We start from the raw sequence: 22,609 nt of genomic DNA on the forward strand, positions 1-22,609 counted from the left end.
TGTTTTGTAATTGTTCTGCTGTGCTTTATTGTGTGTGTGTTCTTGGTCGTTTGGAGCTTCTTCTTGTTGGGTTATCGTCCTTTCAGAGTTTGGCAGCTTTAAAAGCGGCTATCAAATCCATAGCATGGCTTCTTGGACATCGTGTAAATGAAACCTGCACATGTACAAACATAGAATACATAGAATACATAGACAAGGACTTAGACAATCAACTTCTTACTTCACTGTTTCAGTTATTGGAGCGTCATCCATGTGTTTATATGATTAGGTTAGGTGTATTGCTTTACTATTCTGATTTATTATTCTTTTTTCATGTCAAGAGGTGCAACCCGAGATGGCCTTCTATAGGTATGGGAAGGAAATCCCAACGACGCTCGCTTTTTATTGCAGCCCCCTTCTTATGAAGTCCTCCTCCACAGAAACCAGGCATTTATTTGCTGCGCTTGTAAATCTTGGCCAAGAAAGCTTCAAACACGCTCTTCTTGAGCCCCTCGGCCTCATCAATCTGGCCGATCCGCTCCCGGATCTCAGTGACAAACTTCTCCTCATAATCCTGGTAGCGCTGCTCAAGCTTGAGATCGTCATACAACTTCTTGATGACCGTCTCCTTGGCCTTGTCCTTGCGGCCGTAGTTCTCCTCGAGGATCTTGCGCTGGTCGGGGGTGACAATGGCAAGAGCCTGGTTTACGAGCCAGGAGCACTTGTTGTCCATGATGTCGGTGCCGATCTTGCCAATGTGCTCGGGAAGTCCAAAGTTGTCGAGGTAGTCGTCCTGGATCTGGAAGTACTCACCCAGAGGGATGAGGATGGACTCGGCCTGCTTGAGGTTGGCGGGGGTGGCGATGTCGAGGAGGAGCAAAGAGAGAGCGACGGGGAGGTAGAAGGAGTAATAGGCCGTCTTGTAGATGACGATGAAGCGGTACTTCTCCATGGAGAAGTTGTCGAGGTTGACGACGTCCTCGGGGGCGGTGAGGAGGTCGCAGAGCTGGCCCATCTCGGTCTGGAAGGTGACCTCGTGGAAGAGCTCGAGGAGGTCGACGTAGCGGGGGTGATCGCGGAAGTACTTCTTGAGGAGGGTGTAGATGGCCGCCTCGAGCATGAAAGCGTCGTTGATGGCAACCATGCCGACGCCCTCGTGGCGGTACCAGCAGGGCTTGCCGCGGCGGGTGATGGACGAGTCCATGATGTCGTCCGAGACGAGGAAGAAGGCCTGGAGGAGCTCGGTCATCCAGCCGAGGGTGGCCGACTTGAAGTACTCATCTTCGGTGAGGGGGCGGCCGAGGAGGAGGGAGACGGAGTCGGGGACCGACATGCCGCGGTTGCACTTGCCGCCGACGGCATTGATCTCGAGGGACTGGGAGGAAAGGCATGTTAGTCTTGTTTACTTCGGCCAGCTTGATACATGGAACGGGAGGCCTACCTTCTTGTACCAAGCGAGCTCCTTCTCGGGGAGATTGTACGACTTGGCATGCTCGAGTAGAACCTCCTCGAGCTTGGGGAAGACGGACTCGAATTCCTGGAGGGTGGTCTTTTGCGGCGCAGCCATCTTGTCTGGTGATCTCTGAAGAGACGAAGTGTTCACCGTCGGTCAGCTTGGGCCGCTATTCGGAAGGTTGGAGAAGATAGGGGTTCGGGGGAAGCAAGGCAGCGGGAGAGGTGCGGGGGGGGGGTGTTTCCTTACATATAAATTACAAGCGAAGGGGAAAGGGGCGGGCAGTTGCCGATTTACTGCCTGTTTGGGTATCACGGGAGAACAATAACAAGTGACAAGGCGATTCTACCGATCAGGTACCACAAGTGACAAAGGTGGATATCAACAACTGGGCCGTTACGTACTCGGCGGTTTCTCCCCAATTTCACGACCCCTCCTTGCCCCCCTTTGTTGTGGGGAGCTGCGATTATGGCGATAAGAGAACCCTGATGGCTCATTCGAGCAGGCGGTGAGCTGTTTTGCTGGCTGGCTGTCGTGCTGGCGGCGAGAAGTGGGGCTGGCAGATTTCCAAGGGACCAGGGGACAGGACGGGGGGGAATGTCTTGGCGCTGTCTGTCGCGGTGGACCGAAGACAGACGCGTTCCTGTTGGGGGTTTCGTCATTGACAACTGCGCCTTGCTGTCACCCATATGTTGCGACGAAATCCACGATTGCATTTTTGGCTTTAGATATTTGGCCGCCGTTATGCTTGATTGACAAACGCCTGGTTAACCGCCGTTTTGGGACCGATATCAAACATATCTCCCCTCCCCATTTGGAGCTATTGTTTTGGTACATCCTAGCCAAGACAAGACCATTTAACAACACCCTCGTCACTGGAGGGGTTGCACCACAACCACAAAGCCACCACCATGGGCCTCTCTGCAAAGGATGCTTTGCAACTACGAGATACGCTGCAAATAGCAGTGGTAAAATGCTCCGAAAGATGTCTTTACCACGCTGCCAAATGGTATTTGGTCCATCATGGCTACCTTTTTAAACACTTCATCAACTAATACTCGGTGTACATAGGGCGGCCGAACTCCTCGATGCGCTTCCTCAACCATCTGCTGCCGACTTTAAAGCAACGCAAGACTTACCATCGTCTTACATTCATCCCGCTTTCACACCAAATCATGATCCTGCCGAAGCGGCTCTCGAAGCCAAGGAGCTCAGCCGTTACCTTCTCGCCAAATCGTTATTCGACTGCAAGGAGTTCGACAGATGTGCCGCCGTATTCCTTCCTGAGTCTTCATTGGCAGAGATGTTGGGGACAAAAGTAGACGATGCCACCACTACGGAAGGTAGAGAAAAGCAGAGGCCTTCGGTTGTTCTACCTTCGGAGAGAGCTTTACCTCAGATCAGCCAAAAAAGCTTATTTCTCGCGCTGTATGCAAAAATGATCTCGGGCGAGAAGCGAAAGGAGGAGGAATCTGAAATGATCATGGGGCCGCAAGACTTGGGGACGATTACGAACAAACAGCTGGCCGTGATCAGTCGGTTCCTCACAAAGTGGTTCGACCAGCGAAAGTCGGAGGGAGGCGATGTTGCGCCCAGCCAGGGCTTTCTCGAGTATCTCTACGGCATGGTTTTGGTGAAGGAGAAGAACGACAAGGCTGCTTTGCAGTATTTGGTTGAAAGTGTGCAACTATTTCCGTGGAACTGGGGTGCCTGGATGGAGATCACCAACCTCATCACCAGAGTTGAACAGCTGAACGAAGTAACACCAAAGCTACCCCAGAACATCATGTCTTTCATCTTTCACGCCCATGCTTCGATCAACCTTTACCAGCAAGGCGGTGAGATCGCCAATGCTCTGAACGACTTGCTGGTCGTGTTCCCAACATCATCGTTCCTTTTAACCGACAAAGCACTGCTATATTATCACTCGAAAGATCTTGTAGCAGCCGAGCAAGAATTCAGTCAGCTACTTGGACTTCATCCCCAGAGGATAGATGCCCTGGACCATTATTCCAACATTTTATATGTTTTGAACCTCCGACCAAAGCTGGCCTTTTTGGCCCATCTATGCTCTAGCATTGATACGTTTCGTCCAGAGTCTTGCGTCGTCATTGGTAATTACTACTCTTTACTCTCTTGCCACGACAAAGCAGTCCACTACTTCCGTCGGGCTCTCATGTTGGACCGCTCATGTCTTTCCGCGTGGACACTCATGGGGCATGAGTATGTAGAGTTGAAGAATACTCACGCAGCCATCGAATCCTACCGAAGAGCGGTAGACGTCAACCGGAGGGACTACCGCGCCTGGTACGGCCTTGGCCAGACATATGAAGTACTCGAAATGCACGCGTATGCACTATGGTACTACAAGAAGGCCGCTGGTCTGCGTCCCTGGGACGGCAAGATGTGGCAGGCGGTAGGTTCGTGCTTGCAAAAGATGGGCCGCGACAAAGACGGCATCAAGGCGCTCAAGAGAGCTCTGCTTGCGGATTCCTACTACGATTCGTCAGCAAGTAGCTTTGGAAGCACAGGGACGATCGATCGGATGACGCAGATGGATCCTGAGGTCCTGCTGCAAATAGCGGCAATGTATGATCGGATGGAGGAAGAAGAGGAGGCTAAGGCGTACATGGAGTTGTGCGTTGCTCAGGAGGATGGCGGGGTTACCAATGATCAAGGACCAGGTCTAGGAGATTCCATCGGCGTCCGCGCTGATAGCCCAGGCTCAGATGATGGGGAAGGCAGAGGGGAAAGGGTAGCGGCTGGTGAGGGGACAGGGGTTACGGTGGCAACGAGCAAGGCCCGGATGTGGTTGGCGAAATATGCCATGAGGGTGGAGGACTACGAGACGGCGAATCGTCTCGCGACGGAGCTTTGCCAGGATGGCGTTGAGGTGGAGGAAGCCAAGGCGCTGATACGGGAAGCGAGGTCGAGGATGGAACAGACGAGTATGATGGAGAGCTAGAGGCAGCAGTTGTCGCATCAGAAGTTCCTGGAGTTTGTGGAAGGTTTGAAGATGAGAGACAACACGAGATTTGCTCGTCGTGATCCTCGACAGCCTGCGATTGTGAGGTCTGGGCCGGGTCCGAGAGGCGCAAACCGAGAGGAAGAGGGAGAATGGTATTCGCAACTGGAGGATGATCTGAGTATGAGGAGGACTTCGTGGCGGTGAGTCTGTATGCGAGTGTAGATGTAAGCATCATTGTTTCCATCACTATCGACGGTTGGTTGAGCCACACGATGAGTTCGATAAACAACGCAATTCGATACCCTGTTTTAATGGCATAGTTTTCCAGCTTCTTCTCTAGGTACACCTGTGCTTCACTATGGCGATGATCACAAACATGAAACTGATGGCTGGCAAATGTTGGCGCTCGGTGTCTCCGCTTGCGTGCTGGTAGTTGGTTTTCCGTTGCCTTCACTCCTTTTGTTGCGATTCCGACCTTCGCTTACCCCCCGGATCTTCACAAGACATGCGGTTCTCGCGTTGCGTACAAGCTTCGTCTCGGGGTGAGACATCCTGCACTGTCCTATGCACAGTCATGATGACCAAGAGAACATCATCAATGCTTCCAAACCAGCTCAAAGACGGGAATGGGGTACAAGGTGATACCCAATTCTCCCATGTAGTTGAATCCGGCCAACCTCAAGCTTAGCATCGCCGTCCTCGTGGGGCCTTCTAGGAATACAAAACCACTGTCTCCCGGTGTCACATCCCGTGATTAAAATTCCCGGAGCCGCCTTGGCGAGACCAGATTTAGTGTACGGGTGGCAGGGCTGAACTCCAGCTCTGGAACATGTTCTTGTTCTGACTTGGTACGAGGAAGCTTTGCGTGAAATGAAAACCAGCATCTATGATCGATACTTGGGGTTTGAGCAAGCAGTTTTTTGCAATCACTATTCTGTGTGGCTGTTTCTTATCTACAACATGTACCACAACCTAACAATACCGACAAGGCTGCAGTACTTTCCGCCGTCGGTGCCGCTCGCCGAGCTCCAACCCTCCCAGCGTCGGTTTATCAAACATATCTCCAAATCTGGACCGCGGAATTGATTTCTTCACATGGCGTGACGATGCGAGTTCCGACCTGTGTGCCAGCCATTACCAGCCGCCTCGGCCTGTAAGAGCTGAACACGACCATACCTACCCCTCAAGGCGTGCGTGGACTGCCATGTGCATACATTCAATGTTCCATGCAACCAGGCACACCAATGGCGGATGAGGCGTTCCTGGACCTAGTCCGTCTGCACCACGGATAGAACCGCCCAGTCAGGGGAGACTGGGCTCTCCACCTTACATAGTTCCCCCCAACCACCACGCAGCCACACCACACTTGATCCAAAGTTGGAGGTGTGTGTCTCTCTTATCTCTATGCTCTGCTGCTGTCTTGGTGTGGGCGTACCGCCTAACCTCCCGAGAAGGGGGAAGATCTCCGGGTGTTAGCTTTCAGGAACACCTTCCTGCTCTTCTGCGATAGGCAGCCTTGCGAGAAGTTGAAACTGGAAAGTTGGCTGACTTTGTCTACAGTGTACGTCTACAGACAGCCTGCCTCCATGATCAAACACCAGAAGCTTACGAATGTGATGGCGGGTGGTCTGCACTGGGGACGCCCCCGTTCACACCGCGATGCGAGAACAATTGCTTTTCTTCGGCAGTCGAGCGGGGAGGGGAAATGGCTGGGCTGTCTGTGGGTTTGCTCAAGAAGCCTCGGGGATGGTATATAAGTGTGTCTGTTACCTCACCTCGAGTCATTGCGAGTGCTGTTGAGATTTCTCCTTCCGTACCTCTCCTGCTCGGTTGCTCCACGAGTGTAGAGTGAGGCCCCCTCAAACCATTCCGGACTCTGAATAATTCGTACTCGACGTGGCTGCCAACTTCTTATGATCTTGCTTTTGCTGTTATTCAGGGCTTACTTTAAAATCTTGTCAATTCTCATTCAAGCAGAAAAAAAATTCTTCCCAAGGAGGTCTCCTGACTTCTTCTCGCTCTGACACCCAGCCCCCTACCACGTCCGTCCATCCGCCACCATGAGGCTCTTCAGCACAATGACGCTGGCCCTGGCCTGGATCGGCTCTGCCCTCGCCGAGCCCAAGGTCACCTTCATCAACCAAGACAACAAGCACCGCACCATCGTCTTCACCCCCAGCGTCCCCCACAAGGAAATCAAGCCCCTCCGCGTCCCCGCCCACCAAGAGATCACCCAGTCCTTCCCCCACGGCTGGATCGGCAACTGGTGGTCCGTCACCGACGGCAAACCTTGGATCCCCGGCATGCTGGGCGAGGTCACCTTCAACGGCTACATGGGCCTGACCTTCTTTGACGTCTCCGCCATCGTCAACGACCGCGACACCAGCGGCGTCAAGATGATGTGGCCCAGGAAGTCGGCCAGCGTCACCTCGGGCTGCGACGTCTTCTCCTGCGGGAACGAGTACACCTACCCCGACGAGGTGCAGACCAAGGCCACCAACGAGGACCACCTCATGTGCAGTCTGGGTGACGGTGTCAGCCCTGTCTACCCTCGTGGTGCGAAAAAGTGGAAGAAGGAGGCGCGGAGGCAGGGGGAGAAGGAGGAGGTCGTCGTGGTCAAGCCCTCCTCTAAGCCCAAGCCTTCCGCGGTCCCCACCACCCCAGCCAAGGAGCAAGAACAAGAGGGCTTCAGCAGTGGCGGTGAAAACACCTACAACGGCGACAACGACAACCTCTACCGATACCGCCGCCACCGCTATTACCGCCCCGGCAACCTCGGCGAGTAGGTCGACATCCTCGACGACGCCGGCGAGCACATTGACGCCAACAAGATCAAGTGGGACAAGATGAAATAGGACGCCATCAAGTGGGAGGACGTGGACTGGGGCACCCTCGACTTCGCCGTCAACAACTACTTGGACTGGCACCTCCTCGAGGCGCCCAGGCGTCCGAGATACCAGAGGTGGACAGGGCTGCTTTATAACCCCCGTCCTGGGTGGGGGAGGTAGGCTCCTGTTGATGTTAAGGGGGATAAGTGAAATGTTGATGAAAACTCAAAGCTATGACTTATGTCTTTATGAAGGAAATCGTGGGGAAAAGAACGGATACGAAATGAAAGAGTTGGATTATGTTCTCATGATTTTGATGGCCATTATTCAATAGAGGTCAGGAAGTTACGAAGTGTGATACCCCCATCATTTCACCTTGACGAGCGAGGGAGGAAATACAGACGGTTTGCCGGGATGGAGTCATGAATGATGCTTTATGATACCAACGGGATGATTAACAACGTATGAGATTGTCTTTTTAGAAGGGAAAGGAGTTTGGGATCACAACAAGGTCGGATTGTGGTAGGGTTGGTCGAGGACAGGAGAAAGGGGGGGTTGGCGTAGGCGTATTGGATATAGTTTGGTTTTTTGGACCAGGCTCAGACGTTATACATATTAATTTTGAGGAACACAAAACACAATAACATAGAAAAATAATTTACTAGATTTTTAAACTGTAATGCTTCTTGTTGTCGATGTTGGCTATTCTATACGATGCTTTTTAAAATCAATTCTTTACATATCTTCTCACGAGCACAGAACCGCAAAAGCTGGCCACAAATAGTGTGATTTTGTTGAAACGGAAATCAGTGACAACCTCCACGCTTTTTCCACAGCTCACTCCCAGCAGCCCTTTTTACCAGCATCCATATCTGATCTGGAAGAGTGTGAAGTAGATGTCGCTACACACCCAGACATTACACCTAGCATCTCCATAAAAAATATGTGGTTAATGAATACCTTACACTACCTAACAGAAATTGGCTGTAACCATTGGCTCTTTAGTTGGAATCCTCGTCATTCCCGACCACTAACCACCTAAAAGCATCGGTCTTGTCATATCTGACTGATCCATAAGCTCAATGAAAAGCAAAGCAATGACGCAAAAAAGAACGATATTGACCACTATGGCCGACACCCCGCGGTAGTAAGGAACGAGGCGAACCCACGCAACCATTCGGCCTTTGGTATGCCCATGTCCAAGAGGCTGTCGTGTAGGGCGTAAGATGCGCATATCTATTTCCTCCTTTCCGTCTGATTGGGCGTGCCGAGAACAAAGAGATGGAAAACAAGAAATCCATTATTTCCCAGTTCCAGTTCAACCCCCCATAATCTTTTTTGCCTTTGTGCCAAGTTCTTGTCTGTTGTTAAAGGGTCCCAGCCCGTCCCGGACTGTCCCAGACCATCCTGTCCCGTCGGTTGCCCACCTATGCTCATCTCATAACGCGAAAGAAAAGAAAAAGAAAGAGAGAAAACCAGGCATGATCTCATATAACCACAGTGCTCCCGCGCCGATCCGTCAGACTCCTCTCCCATTCCCAACCAAACTGCACGTTTGCCAAGCCATATCAAAACCGAAATGAATACAGAACCACCCGCCAAAAAAATAGAAAAGCAAACAGGAAAACCAATACAACATAAAACTTGCTCAAGCAAAGGTAGGTGCCGTATAAATCAAAGTGCCCATCACCATGGCTCCGCCAATAGCCGCAATCCCTACGCGCTCTGCGAGACGGAACAACCGAACTTTCTTTGTCGGCCTCTCAAACGGACGAAGAACTTGGATAGAGGACTCAACAGTCTGGCCACGAACCTCTGTAGCAGCTTCCTCGAGGCCATCGGCCTTGAGAACTTCAGTAGCCGCCGTCTCTGGCACATCGCCCCACTTCAAGTCGTCCTCTGTTTCTACCGACATATCCTCAGCCTTTCTCTTGCGCTTTACAGAGTCAGAATTCGCCTTCGGCTTCTCTGCCTCGACAATCGACTGAGGCTCATCAGCGGTCTGGATCGTAAACTGCACATTGACCTTCTGAGATTCAAGATCGCTAGTCTTCGACGCCACGTTCTCAGCGTTTTGGTCCACGGGCTTCTCAGTCTCGGGCTCCTTAGTCTTCTCAGTCTCAGGCTCCTTAGTCTTCTCTTGCTCCTTGTAGGCGTTTGGCTGATTTCCGCGGCGTGCAGAGCTCGACAGTAGGCGATCAAGACTATCAGAACAGATCGGCTGTGTTACGGTGCTGTTGAACGAGGTTTCCATGGGAGGCAGTCTAGAAAAGACCTGTTGATCTAAGCCTGATAGATCTCTCGTGTGCATCTCGTTGTCAAACCGGGGGTTGGTGGGCATTGCATTGCAGAGAGCATATACCGACGACGCTGGGCGAGCGGTAGTCTGAGTCTCCAAAGCAGCCTTGTTGAAGATCTGGCCAGAGGTCTTGTTGAAATATGCCTTGTTCCCTTCTCGTGCAGACCAGAAGTCCCCTTTGCCTGATTTCAGACACAGAGACTCAAAATCTCCCTTGAAAGAAGCCGGCCACGAGTTAGGCTGGGTAGTCTTCCGAAGTTCAGGAAGAGGGGGGCCTTGGTGCATAGACTGCGCCACACCGGGACGATCATTCAAGAGCTTTTCAATTGCAATGGGATTAGTACTCTTAGCACCAGCTTCATCCTTCTTCGAGCTGACAGGAATGACGGGCGATGCGGTGTCTGAAGCCGGGTGGTCCAGAGTGTCGTCTTGCTCATCAGACACTACAGGTGCAGTGTGATGGTTATGGACAAGGGTCGGTCTGCCCATCATCGGGGAGAGTGGAAGAGGAGATGCTGGCTGATCACAGTCAAAGATATCTAAGTTGCCAATAATACCTGCTTTAATGTCAACATTTGAATCGGTAGGCCTGATGGAACAGCAAAGTAAAGACATACTCTGATGCTCAGAGGCAGACTCATTGTCATCATCCTCAGAGTAGTTCACCATATCCTCGTCGAGAATGCTTGACCCGTCGCTTTGATCATCCATGTCATGATCGCTACCGCTGTCATCATCATCATCGCTCGAGTATTCACCTTCCATGAAATTTTCAGGATAGTTGACGTTGCTTTCGGCGTCGCTCAACTCGCTGGTGTTGTCCTGACCCAAACTGTCGAGGCTATGGTCGCTAATATAGTTCGAATCCATGTCAGAATCGAGGACGGTTTGCTCAATTGCCTCCAAAGATTGGGCAGTCTGGCCAAGCGCCGAGGCGAACTCGGTCAAACGAGAAGTAGCAGCCCCCAAGGACGAAGTACTCTGGATGGGAACACGCCTCGCTGGCTCAGAAATGCTCAGGATGTCAAGGTGGTCCCCCCCGACATCCTTTGTAACTGTAGCACCAGACGATCTATACTCGGCATCTCTATCCTCTCGGAATATAAGGGGGGACATCGGAGGTGAGGAGAGATCGATGAAGGCGGGGCTGCTATTGTTGAAAGGGCCTGCGTTCAGTTTGGAGGTCCAGGTATGGCTCTGGCTGGAGGCCTCAGGCTCCGTAAGATCGATCACCTCGACTCCAGGGACAAATTTGGGCGGAAGCGAATGTGGTGAGGTCGAAGCTGTCTGGGGATTCATTGTCGCGGAGTGGCTAGAATAAATGCTGCTGTCGCTAGAATAATCATCAACATCAGAGCTGACTTCGGAGTCATCCGGGACTTGAAATGTTCTCGAGTCACATTCGTCGCCGACGCTGAAGGTCTTAGTCAGTGCCGACGAGGCAAATGAGGATGGGACGTACTGTTTAGTGGGCTCGTTGAACGAGACACCAAACTTGACCGAAACAGGCATGAATCTCGAAGTGCCACGATCGACTGGAAGACCGAAGGTGAGCCTGTCGCCGTCCTTGAGCTCTCTGGGCTCTTTCTCAAGCTTCTCGCGCTCGTTGAGATAGGTTCCGTGCAGAGAACCCTTGTCCCGGACCTGGACTTTCTACATGGGTGATCAGTAGGCATACGATGGCAGAAGCTGAAACGTCACCACGAAGCCCGTACCTTCTCGTCGATATCAACGCTAATTTCAGCGTGGTCCCGTGACATAACAGCGCTGTCAAACCAAGCGTTGTTTTCGGCAGGAACGAACCCTTTGGCAGAGACCTTGGAGGCACGACCGATGGCAATCGTGTTGTTCAAGGCTGTCAGGGTGATTTGTCGCCGAGAGTAGGTGGTGGCTGCGGCTGTGCTGCTTTCTGAACTCTCAACCGTGAGATCGATTTGAGCTGTATGAAGACAGAGTGTTAGTTGGTTGAATTGAAGAAGAAAAGGAAAAGAAAATAGGTGACAGACCTAGACTCTCGGCACGTGAATTGGCCGCCATCTTGCTCTTTGCCTTGACGGAATGGCGTATGTGGGTGGGTAAGGTCGCCAGAGTTTAAATGGGAGTTGAGAGAGCAAGCTTTTGGCTGCAGAACAGTGGAAGTCAATTCTGCCAGCAAGCAAGCCTGGAGGTGATGATAAGAGGAGGGCGAGACCGGGGAGCTCGGAAAGTCAGGTGCAGTCGCACGAAGAGGAGGGTAAATCGAATGAGAGAATGGTTGAAGCAACCGGAGTGAAGTGGTGCCCCTCCCACGTCAGACAAAGCTCGGGCCTATGGCGGGTTGGATGGTTTGTTAGCTGGCTGACTCTTGTGTGATGACTAGGTAGGGTGCTCTTCCAAGGTTGCTGGCTGAGAAGAGAGCGAGAGGCGGCGGATAACGAGGCCAGACAATGGGAGTCGAGTGAAATAGAATGGGGGACAGCTGGAGAGTCGCGCAGCGGTCCTCAGGTTTGTTTACGGTTCAAAGAATCAAACAGGTATCGTGGATAGCTAGCCTGGAGGCAAGTGTGAAAGGAGGAAGAAATGGAAGGGACAGAAGCGGGCAGTTTAGGTTCAGGCAGCCCCGGAGAGTAGGAAGGTGCTCGTGATCTACTATGGGAGCCTTCCCGGGCGGGGCAATACGCTGAGCTTCCCCAATCAGGCAGACAGACACATCCGATAAGTGAAAGGCTGTCTTATCGCGCGATGGCTTGGGCAATTTGGAGGGGTGAAATGGGGGTGAATCATTCGTATGTGGCTGAACTAAGCTTGGAGGTGGAGGACTGGATAGGCCGGTCTGTCGTTGACTTCGCTGGCTCCGGGCTTGCCATGTCCGAGTTGAGCTCCGTAGAATTATCTCAGGTTTGGTGGTAAGCAAGCTTTCACTGGATACCTGGGACCACCTTCTTTGAAGAGATGGTGATGTCGAGGGTGCTTCCGGCGAAGTGCTGAATGCGGGGCAGCTTGGAACGGGACTGAGGTGACAGCATTCACCAGCTGCCATTGGTAAGGACGAAGGCTGCCTGTTTGCTACGGGACCACGCCGCAACTCGGATTCGCAAGCACTTGCTCACGTTTAGGTCGTTGGCCGATGCTGGATTCATGCCACAATGTTGATGGAGGCCTTTCGATAACTTGACAGCTTTCAACCTCGAAGACAGACTACGAGCTTCGAGGGACATTCACCTTCACAGTTTCAAATGACTGCTAGTGAGAGACATCAAGATAACAACAGACCTTGCTTTTGGTAGGGATATAAGTCCCTGGAAAGGCCATGAATGCCTTGACCGAGTCTATCCAAGTATGGAGAGCATTTCCCAATTTCATAAAAAGGCTTAATGTCTCATTCGAGCATGAACTTTGGGGTGGCATTTGCAGCATGATAGTCGCACGAGTCACCCTTTAACACTGATTCAAAGTCTGTGTATAAGTGGTGTCGCCGTCATGGCTGATCGCTGAGACTGGGGTCCCCTGTAAACTGCCCCTCCATCCAAGTTCAAATCACGTGCCAGGCTTTGAGGGTGGGCGAGTGGGTCTCGCTGTTTCGTGGCCCAGTGGGTGGCACAGGGGAGCTGGACGCTGCTGGGTACGTAAGTCGATATGGAACAGTCGACTTCTTGCGAGTCAAAGATACGCCGCATCACCAACCAACACATCTTCACATATATGCACCCTCACATATAAAACCTGAGCGAGCAGGCGAGAACGTGCACCTCAACACAAACAACCATCCCCACATTCTCGAGCCGACTCCCACTCGAGCCTACTCCCACTCGAGCCTACTGCGTGCGATAGATACCGTTCAGTGACCGCCACTTCACCGCCGAGACCAAACCTCCCCCGATTCCCAAAGACACCCAACATCCACATCAACACCACCGCTGTTGGCGCACAGCGATATCACCAACATGACGGTCGACACACAAACGCTGGCCACCCCCGGCGGTATTTCCGACCCTGGCCTCATCAAGTATGCCATGCCCCCCGCCCCGCGCGCGCTCCCTCTCAGGCCCAGTTGTCTTGGCTCTTCTTTTCGTTCGTTAGGCACTAACCTCCGGATGTAGGCTGGTCAACAAGCTTCAAGATGTCTTCACCACCGTTGGTGTCAACAACCCTATCGATCTCCCACAAATAGTCGTCGTTGGCAGTCAGTCGAGCGGCAAGAGTTCCGTATTAGAAAATATCGTCGGTCGTGACTTGTATGTGCCCCCCCTGACAGCCCCCTATTCTCGCTCTTGGCATGGTTGAGCTGACGGTATTCTTCGATGCAGTCTCCCTCGTGGTTCCGGTATCGTCACTCGTCGACCGCTTGTACTGCAGCTTATCAACCGGCCTGCGACGGCTGACTCTAATGGCGTCGATGAGAAGCTTGCCGGTAGCACCGACAAGGCCGCCAACACGGACGAGTGGGGCGAGTTCCTGCACATCCCCGGCCAAAAGTTCTACGACTTCAACAAGATCCGCGAGGAGATCAACCGAGAGACTGAGGCCAAGGTGGGCCGGAATGCCGGCATCTCACCTGCCCCCATCAATCTTCGCATCTATTCGCCCAATGTCCTGAACCTTACCCTGGTCGATTTGCCCGGCCTGACAAGAGTGCCCGTCGGTGATCAGCCGCGAGATATCGAGAGACAGATTCGTGACATGATCCTCAAGTTTATTCAGAAGTCAAATGCCATTATCCTGGCCGTCTCGCCTGCCAACGTCGATTTGGCCAACTCGGATGGTCTCAAGTTGGCGAGGGAGGTGGACCCTGAGGGTCAGAGAACGATCGGTGTGCTTACCAAGGTTGATTTGATGGACGAGGGAACTGATGTAGTGGATATTCTTGCGGGCCGCATCATTCCCTTGAGACTTGGCTACGTCCCCGTCGTGAACCGTGGTCAAAGGGATATTGACAACAAGAAGCCCATCAACGCCGCCCTCGACGCTGAAAAGGCCTTTTTCGACAACCACAAGGCTTATCGTAACAAGAGCTCTTACTGCGGCACACCCTATCTTGCCCGCAAGCTCAACCTTATTCTTATGATGCACATCAAGCAAACGCTTCCAGAGATTAAGAGCCGTATCTCAAACTCTCTTCAAAAGTACACACAGGAGCTCGAGTCCCTTGGCCCATCGATGCTGGGCAACAGCGCCAACATTGTGCTGAACATTATCACCGAGTTTACCAACGAATGGCGAACGGTTTTGGACGGCAACAATACCGAGCTTTCGAGCAATGAGCTGTCAGGCGGTGCCAGAATCAGCTTTGTCTTTCATGAGCTTTACTCGAACGGTATCAAGGCGGTTGACCCCTTTGACCATGTCAAGGATGTCGACATTCGCACCATTCTCTACAACTCGTCTGGCTCCTCCCCAGCACTCTTTGTCGGCACTACAGCATTTGAGCTTATTGTGAAGCAACAGATCAAGCGGTTGGAAGAGCCAAGCTTGAAGTGTGCTTCGCTGGTCTATGACGAGCTTGTGCGCATTCTTACGAACCTGCTTAGCAAGCAGCTCTACCGCCGCTACCCAGGACTGAAGGAGAAGATCCACGCCGTAGTTATCTCGTTCTTCAAGAAGGCCATGGAGCCGACCAACAAGCTGGTGAAGGACTTGGTCGCCATGGAAGCGTGTTACGTCAATACGGGACACCCCGACTTCCTGAACGGCCACCGCGTAAGTGTCGCTTATCTTGTTGATATATGACGTTCGTACTGACCATGATTGTGAAGGCTATGGCGATTGTCAACGAAAAGCACAACCCTTCCAGGCCTGTTCAGGTGGACCCCAAGACGGGCAAGCCTCTGGCGAACACGCCCAGAGCCGCCAGCCCAACACTTGTGGCCTCGGCGGATGGTGATTCCAACAACAGCGGTTTCTTTGGCAGCTTCTTTGCCGCCAAGAACAAGAAGAAGGCGGCCGCCATGGAGCCCCCACCGCCCACTCTCAAGGCCTCTGGCACTTTGTCAGAGCGGGAGAACATCGAGGTCGAAGTCATCAGTACGTACCCATCATTCCTGTGAATCAAATAAATGGACTGGGCTAACAAAGGCTGTACAGAGCTGCTGATTTCCTCATACTTCAACATTGTCAAGCGCACCATGATCGACATGGTGCCGAAGGCTATCATGCTGAACCTTGTCAGCTTCACAAAGGAAGAAATGCAGAAAGAGCTTCTCGAGAACATGTACCGGCAGAGCGAGCTTGACGATCTCCTCAAAGAGAGCGATTACACGATTCGGAGGCGGAAGGAGTGCCAGCAAATGGTGGAAAGTCTTGGGCGGGCCAGTGAGATTGTTAGCCAGGTTCAATGAGGTATTTGAGTAGCAGACTTTGACCGCACGAAGGTTGGGCATGGAGGATTAATGTCTTGTTTGCTTATTTTTTAGAGGGACTCGATTCTCCTTTATCGATACCATGGTTGAGCGTCGGGTAGCCAGAATCAGAAATGTTGCATGTTTATCTGTGCCATCCACACAGGTTGTGTGACAACGCTTGTATCATGCCACAGGACCTTGTTCTCCGGCACATGTCACCAACTCAAACGAGGCCCGGCAATGCTCGGGTTTTAGGGGCCGATATTTACGGGACAGGGTCATCATCCGACCACCTCCGCACATCGGTTCGGGAAAGAGGGTAGTAAAATGTAGGTAATAGAAGCATTTTCCCCACTTTGTCGTGTTGAATCAATGAAAGTCGTCATCGCGGGTTGCCCCGATGACTGGGAGAGAGGCGGGGGGCGGGGGTGATATGCATATAAAATAAAGCTTGTTTGGCGCCTCGGGAACTTGGTGGTTTGGGGGTATGTGAACAGTCCAACATCAGAATCTATCGTTCCCAACTACAACACCACGTACGTTTTTTGACGAGTCTTTCGACAGCAACAAACATGGTTCTTACCACAGCGTCGGTTTATCCTTCCAAGGGTGGGCATCAGTTCATGCCTTGGCCTTCCCGGCGCAGTGTGGTTCATAGCACCAAGGGGGTTGTTGCTTGCTCTCAGCCCTTGGCGGCGAGGTGCGGGTTGGAGATTTTGAGAAAGGGGGGGAATGCTGCTGTATGTTTTGTTTCTCGTTTACCAGCTTTTATTTATGGCTTGAATAGCTGATTGTTGGATAGGATGCTGCTGTGGCGGTCGCTGCGGGGATTAACATGACCGAGCCATGCCAGACGGGCATTGGAGGGGATATGTTTTGTCTGTTTTATGACGCCAAAACGAAAAAGGTGTCGGCGTTGAACGGCTCGGGGAGGGCAGGCGGGAAATGCACGCTTGAGACAATCAGAGGGAGTTTGGGGTTGGGTGGAGCGGATGAGGAGGGGAAGATTCCGATGAGTAGTGTCCATGCTGTTACTGTGCCTGGGGCGGCGGCGGGGTGGGTTGATACTGTTGAGAGGTTTGGGAGTGGAAAGCTGAGTTTGGAGGATATTTTGGGACCGGCGATACAGCTGGGGGAGGAGGGGTTCCCGGTTCATGAGCAGACGGCTACCATTGTGAGTTTTTTTTTTTTTTTTTTTTTTTGATATATCTGAGCGTGGCAGAGTTGGTGCTGACAAGTGGGCGGTGTAGTGGGCTCAAGGAGAGCAATCGCTTCGAGATGCCTCTCCCAACTTTAGGGAGATGTTAAAGGCTGATCCAAACGCCCCTGATGGTGTCAGAGCTCCCAAAGCAGGGGACATCATCAAGCTTCCCAACCTGGCCAAAACATTCCGTGCCCTCGCCGCAGAAGGCAAAAAGGGGTTCTATACCGGCCGTATTGCAGAAGAAATCGTCAAAGTCACCACCTCCCTCGGTGGCCACCTCACCCTGGAAGACCTGGAGCACCATCTCACCACCGGCTCCGAGCCCGTCGAGCCCATCTCCCTCAAGTTCACCGGCCAAGGCGCCGGCAAAGCAGAAAACGCCGGTATAGAAGTATGGGAACACCCCCCCAACGGCCAAGGCATCGTCGCCCTCATGGCCTTGGGAATTCTCCAACAACTCGAACTCTCGGGTAAGATCCCAACCTGGACAGAAAAAGACCACAACACCGCCCCGTACCTCCACGCCATCATTGAATCTCTCCGCATCGCCTTCTCCGACGCAAACTGGTTCCTTGCCGACCCCAACGTCAGCGACGTCCCTACCGCTGGTCTGTTGTCTCCAGAGTACCTCTCCGAAAGAGCCAAATTATTCTCGCCCACCAAGTCCACACCCGAGCTCATCCCCCATGGCTCTCCCGCCCTCCGATCCTCAGACACGGTTTACTTTGCCGTCTCCGACAGCGAAGGCAACGCAATCTCCTTTATCAACTCCAACTACGGCGGTTTCGGCACGGGCATCATCCCCGCCGGGTGTGGTTTCACCCTCCAAAACCGGGGCGCGAACTTTTCTCTCGATCCCAAGCATCCCAACGTTCTTGCTCCGAGGAAGAGGCCGTATCATACCATTATTCCCGGTTTGGTGACCAACATCAACGATGGGAGCTTGCACAGTGTTTTTGGAGTCATGGGCGGGTTCATGCAGCCGCAGGGACATGTCCAGACGCTGCTGGGGCAGATTGTTGGGGGACTGAACCCCCAGCAGGCGTTGGATGCGCCGAGGGTTTGTATCGGGGCGGGGATGCCCGAGAATGGAAAGGTGTATGATATGCGGGTGTATGTTGAGGAGGGGATGCCCGAGGAGACGATCAGGGGCTTGGAGGAGCTGGGACATCAGGTTACCCTTGTCAGGGCTACGCCGGGGGACAAGTGGCAGTCTAGGTCGCTGTTTGGGCGTGGGCAGATTATTCGGTGGACGGTGGATAGTGTAGAGGAGAACAGGGGAGTTTGGTCGGCGGGTAGTGACATGAGGGGTGATGGGGGTGCTTATCCTGCTTAGAAATGATACACTGCATACTTGGGGCGAGAGACCTAGATGCTGGAGTATTTCGAAAGGGAGATATAGTACAGTCTAGGGTATTCATACATGTCTTTTTCTCCTTTTTTTCTTTCTTTCTGCTTTGCTTTGTAATCGTGACAGTGTTCACTCCTTCTTGGCCTCCTCCTCAGCAGCCTCAGCTTCCACAGCCAAAACCTTCTTCTCCTCCAGCAGCTTCGCCAGCTCGCCGCTCTGGTGCATGGAAACGATTATGTCGCAGCCGCCGACGAACTCCTTGTCGATGTAGAGCTGGGGAATGGTGGGCCAGTCGCTGTACTCCTTGATTCCTATTTATTTCACCCAATTTTTGTTCAGCATCCCTCTCCCCCTACTTTCTGGATTCACCTTTTTGAAAATGGATGAAAAACCTACCCTGCCTCAGCTCATTGTCCTCCAAAACGTTAAACGCCGCAAACTTGGCCGGGTCCACCCCCTGCATGCCCAGCACCTGGATCGACGCCCTCGAGAAGCCGCACTGGGGCGTCTCGGGGGTGCCCTTCATGAAGAGGACCACGGGCGCCGAGGAGACGGCCTTGTCGATCGCTTGTCTTGTCTGGTCCGAGAGGAAACGGGCTTGTATCGAGGTGAGGAAGGAGGTGCGGGCTGCTGCTGGGGCGGCAAAGGCCGGGCGGAGGAGTTGCTTTTTTGGCAAAGTTATTAGTATTTTTGGGGCATGAATAGGAGGCCAAAGGGGGCATACCCTCGAGAGGATCGTTCTAGCAAACATGTTGGCTGTGTTTGGTGTGGTTGTGCTGCTGCTGGAAGGCTGCTACTGGAGTGATATGCGCTTGCGCCGGGTATCAGTGCTGGGACATTTTTTGGATGGCGAGACGACGGCAACCCATGATGTAAGCGGTTTCTCTTGGTAATAAAAGACTTAAGGGTTAGGGTTTTGATCAGGCCAAAGTACCTTGATGGGTAGCGGCTGGTAGGGGATTACTTGGCTTGTGATTGGTCGACAGGGGGTGAATTGACCAGACTGGGACGCAATGAATTGGCCTCGGTTTTTCAGTTTCTGGCACCGAATTACGTTTTTGTCAACAGCTTCGAGAGAGATTTCATACTGAGTTTCATCCATCAAGGACAGTTGAGTTATTTGTTAAAGACAGAAAACCGGCAAACATGGTCTTTGACCTGGTATCGTCGCTTATGCGCATGCCATACGTGTAAGTGACCCCTGATTTGGTGATATCATTCGAGGCGTGAGATTGACACATGAAAGACCCCCATCCTTCTTCGCACGCTTCTTACTCCACCAATTTCTCCCCATTCCCATCCCTGATACGGACTACACCAACAAGACCGTCATTGTCACCGGAGGCAATGGCGGCCTTGGTCTCGAGGCTGTCCGCCACTTCGCCCGGCTCGGAGCGAGAGTGATTATTGCCTGCCGCAACGCTGACAGCGGTCAGCAAGCCAGAAATGACATCCAGCGCGCCAATTACCCTGGCACAGTTGAGGTATGGCCGCTTGATCTCTGCTCTTTTGACAGCGTCAAGTCCTTCTGCGTCAAGGCCAACACGGTATTGGACAGACTGGATGTTCTCCTGCTCAATGCAGGCATCATGGCCAAGGAGCTACAGACGCCTGAAGAAGGTGGTGGTTATGAGAGTACAATCTTGACCAATGTCATCTCGACTTTTTTGGTGGCATTTATGTTGATGCCGTTGCTGAAGCAGACGGCCGAGCAGCAAGCGGACAAGGCTGTGGTGACAGTCGTTTCCAGTGAGGCTCACTTTTTGGTAAGACTTGCATCTGTCTATACGTATACTTTGTGACAAGAACTGACCGGCGATGCAGACTACATTCAAGGAGCGCCTTGAGCCCAACATATTTGGATGCTTCCGAAATGGCGACTTTGATCCGTATGAGAACTACAGCACTAGTAAGCTCCTCGACCTTTTGCTGGCTCGAGAGCTCGCCAACAGACTGGACGCCTCTTCTCCAGCGGGGAACAGCAAGGTTATTGTCAACAGTGTCAACCCAGGGTTGTGCAGGTCTAAATTGTTTAATAAGGTCCCTCTCATTGTCAACCTCTTCATTGGATTCCTCTCGCTCATCTTTGCACGATCGTCAGAGCAAGGATCGAGAACATTGCTGGCTGCTGCCGCTGGAGGACGAGAGACCCATGGCAAGTATATGGATGCCGCCAAGGTGGCTCAGCCCAGTTCTTTTGTGATGTCAGATGAGGGCAAGAGAGCCCAGAAACGGGTCTGGGAAGAGTTGGTCAACATTCTGGACGGTGTTGAGAAGGGGGTCAGTAAGAATATCTGACCCCTGCAGCGCTGGTGGAGAGAGGTGCTGCTTGGGGGAGCTACCCCGCAAACCCACCCCCGCGATCTACCCCAGAAACAGCCCCATCAGCTGCTGGAGCCTCGGTAACATTGCTTGAATGTGACAGGGATAATAAGGCATGTTGGTTCCTTTCAAGGTGTTTAAACTGGACATATGTATCAGCGGATTTCCTGCTTTGTATCTATTTTTCTCGATTATATACATGTACTCTATAGAATTCAGTAATTCATTATTTTCTCTCTGGTTCCTAATCGCAACTTCAAAATGGTAGGCCCGCCTCCTCTCCAAGGCATCAAGGTGCTTGAATTCGCCGGCCTGGCTCCAGGTATATTCTCCCACACCCGCCCCCCGCCCCCCCCAATTCTCGACAACAGATGAACTAACACCCATCTCAGGTCCCTTTGCCGGCCTACTTCTCTCCGACTCAGGCGCCTCGATCCTCCGCATCGATAGGCCCTCTTCCTCGCCCTCTCCATTACCAACCCCTGACCTCCTAACCCGCCGCAAAAAGTCCATCGCCGTGGATCTCAAGTCCCCCCTCGGCATCGAACTCGTCAAGTCCCTAGCAGCAAAAGCTGACATCCTCATTGACCCGTTCCGCCCCGGTGTCCTGGAAAAGCTCGGCCTAGGCCCTTCCGTCTTATGCTCTCTAAATCCAAGATTAATCTACGCCCGCATGACGGGCTTCCGCCGCGATGGGAAATGGGCCAAAATGGCAGGCCATGACATCAACTACCTCGCTGTTTCAGGGTCGTTATCTTTGCTAGGAAGGAAGAACAGTCCGCCAACACCACCGGTCAACATTCTGGGTGATTTTGCTGGCGGGGGAGCCACGCTGTTCCAGGGGATACTCCTCGCGTTGCTATCGAGGGCCACTACGGGGAAGGGACAGGTCGTGGAGGCGAATATGGTCGACGGGGCGTCGTATCTGGCTACTTTCCCGCGGTTCGCGCTGCACACCATGACTGGGTCGCTGCCGAGGGGGGAGAACTTGTTGGATAGTGGATGCCCTTACTATGATTGCTACGAGACAAGAGACGGGGGGTGGATGGCGGTTGGGGCGCTGGAGCCGCAGTTTTTCGGGGATTTGATCAGGGGGTTGGGGCTGGAGGGGCAAGGGTGGGAGGAGAGGAGGTATGATAGGGGTAATTGGGGGGAGTTTAGGGGTTTGTTGGAGAGGAGATTCAAGGAGAGGACGAGGGAGGAGTGGGAGAGGGTGTTTGACGGGACGGATGCGTGTTGTACGCCGGTGTTGGAGTATGGTGAGATGGAGAGGGAAAAAGAGAAGAAGGGGGGCGATCAGAGACCGATGGTCACGTTGAGGGAGACGCCACTTTTGGGGGTGGTGAAAGGAAAGGATGGAGATGCTGTCACGCATGGACAAGGGGAGGGAGTGAAAGGAGATGGGTACAGAGGGGAGCCTCTGGCGCCTGGGGAGGGTGGCGAGGAACTCTTGGAAGAGTGGCTGGGTTGGAAGAAGGGAAGGGAGTTTGATGTAGCGGGTGGAGGGTTGGTGGTGAAGGAAAAGGCAAGGCTGTAACGGTTTGTACGTCCCTGTCAGGGTTCTGCGGTTCCACGTAGAAAGATAGCCAACAACAGGGCAGATCATAATCAGGACTGCGGCAAGGTTGGGTTGGATGAAGTTTCCAAGCACGCGAAGAACTTCTGGGCGGCAATACTTGGGGGCTGCTTTGAGCGTGATCTTCCGGGAATGCTGTTTTCCAGCAGCTAGCGTGGACCGGCTTTCCGTACAATGGGCTTGCAACAATCCTCGGTAGCTTCTCTTGGTGTGAGACTAAGGTTCAACTCACATTCAGTGGATGTGCTTCTAAGTTTCTCAGGTCTCGTCCCTTCCAGAACCATCAAGCCCCAGCCCAGGTCATGCCCCCGC

At 52.8% G+C, this 22,609-nt stretch overlaps 9 protein-coding genes across 9 annotated transcripts; 6 read left to right on the forward strand and 3 right to left on the reverse strand.

The window, feature by feature from the left end:
• Positions 1-219: 219 nt before the first annotated feature.
• QC763_210620 (uncharacterized protein) lies at positions 220-2,051 on the reverse strand. The gene is made up of 3 exons (XM_062910106.1): positions 1,682-2,051; positions 1,421-1,561; positions 220-1,354 (listed from the first exon to the last, which is right to left on the reverse strand). The coding sequence occupies exons 2-3, from the start codon at positions 1,544-1,546 to the stop codon at positions 431-433; spliced, it is 1,050 nt and encodes a 349-aa protein (XP_062768985.1). The 5' UTR covers positions 1,547-1,561; positions 1,682-2,051; the 3' UTR covers positions 220-430.
• Positions 2,024-4,728, forward strand: cut23 (Anaphase-promoting complex subunit 8). Its single transcript, XM_062910107.1, has 2 exons — positions 2,024-2,441; positions 2,504-4,728. The coding sequence occupies exons 1-2, from the start codon at positions 2,344-2,346 to the stop codon at positions 4,395-4,397; spliced, it is 1,992 nt and encodes a 663-aa protein (XP_062768986.1). The 5' UTR covers positions 2,024-2,343; the 3' UTR covers positions 4,398-4,728.
• Positions 4,729-6,460: 1,732 nt separating this feature from the next.
• Positions 6,461-7,186, forward strand: QC763_210640 (uncharacterized protein; the record flags this gene model as incomplete). Its single annotated transcript, XM_062910108.1, has 1 exon — positions 6,461-7,186. The coding sequence occupies one exon, from the start codon at positions 6,461-6,463 to the stop codon at positions 7,184-7,186; it is 726 nt and encodes a 241-aa protein (XP_062768987.1).
• Positions 7,187-8,159: 973 nt separating this feature from the next.
• QC763_210650 (uncharacterized protein) lies at positions 8,160-12,638 on the reverse strand. Its single transcript, XM_062910109.1, has 4 exons — positions 11,534-12,638; positions 11,243-11,466; positions 10,145-11,180; positions 8,160-10,084 (listed from the first exon to the last, which is right to left on the reverse strand). Exons 1-4 carry the CDS (start codon positions 11,562-11,564, stop codon positions 8,877-8,879), a joined length of 2,499 nt encoding a protein of 832 aa, XP_062768988.1. The 5' UTR covers positions 11,565-12,638; the 3' UTR covers positions 8,160-8,876.
• A 427-nt stretch (positions 12,639-13,065) lies between these two features.
• VPS1 (vacuolar protein sorting-associated protein 1) lies at positions 13,066-15,841 on the forward strand (the record flags this gene model as incomplete). The annotated part of the gene is given in 6 exon segments (XM_062910110.1): positions 13,066-13,304; positions 13,321-13,512; positions 13,607-13,741; positions 13,814-15,203; positions 15,260-15,527; positions 15,588-15,841. 5 exon segments carry the CDS (start codon positions 13,451-13,453, stop codon positions 15,839-15,841), a joined length of 2,109 nt encoding a protein of 702 aa, XP_062768989.1. The 5' UTR covers positions 13,066-13,304; positions 13,321-13,450.
• A 575-nt stretch (positions 15,842-16,416) lies between these two features.
• Positions 16,417-18,384, forward strand: QC763_210670 (uncharacterized protein; the record flags this gene model as incomplete). The annotated part of the gene is made up of 3 exons (XM_062910111.1): positions 16,417-16,584; positions 16,647-17,018; positions 17,095-18,384. 3 exons carry the CDS (start codon positions 16,417-16,419, stop codon positions 18,382-18,384), a joined length of 1,830 nt encoding a protein of 609 aa, XP_062768990.1.
• Positions 18,385-18,488: 104 nt separating this feature from the next.
• On the reverse strand, positions 18,489-19,225 carry GRX5 (monothiol glutaredoxin grx5). Its single transcript, XM_062910112.1, has 3 exons — positions 19,124-19,225; positions 18,796-19,063; positions 18,489-18,710 (listed from the first exon to the last, which is right to left on the reverse strand). The coding sequence occupies exons 1-3, from the start codon at positions 19,148-19,150 to the stop codon at positions 18,529-18,531; spliced, it is 477 nt and encodes a 158-aa protein (XP_062768991.1). The 5' UTR covers positions 19,151-19,225; the 3' UTR covers positions 18,489-18,528.
• Positions 19,226-19,545: 320 nt separating this feature from the next.
• QC763_210690 (uncharacterized protein) lies at positions 19,546-20,697 on the forward strand (the record flags this gene model as incomplete). The annotated part of the gene is made up of 3 exons (XM_062910113.1): positions 19,546-19,589; positions 19,646-20,165; positions 20,224-20,697. The coding sequence occupies 3 exons, from the start codon at positions 19,546-19,548 to the stop codon at positions 20,695-20,697; spliced, it is 1,038 nt and encodes a 345-aa protein (XP_062768992.1).
• A 285-nt stretch (positions 20,698-20,982) lies between these two features.
• QC763_210700 (uncharacterized protein) lies at positions 20,983-22,258 on the forward strand (the record flags this gene model as incomplete). Its single annotated transcript, XM_062910114.1, has 2 exons — positions 20,983-21,043; positions 21,114-22,258. 2 exons carry the CDS (start codon positions 20,983-20,985, stop codon positions 22,256-22,258), a joined length of 1,206 nt encoding a protein of 401 aa, XP_062768993.1.
• Positions 22,259-22,609: the final 351 nt, after the last annotated feature.

This window comes from Podospora pseudopauciseta (assembly GCF_035222475.1).
Source record: "Podospora pseudopauciseta strain CBS 411.78 chromosome 2 map unlocalized CBS411.78m_2, whole genome shotgun sequence".
In the NCBI taxonomy this organism is placed as follows: domain Eukaryota; kingdom Fungi; phylum Ascomycota; class Sordariomycetes; order Sordariales; family Podosporaceae; genus Podospora; species Podospora pseudopauciseta.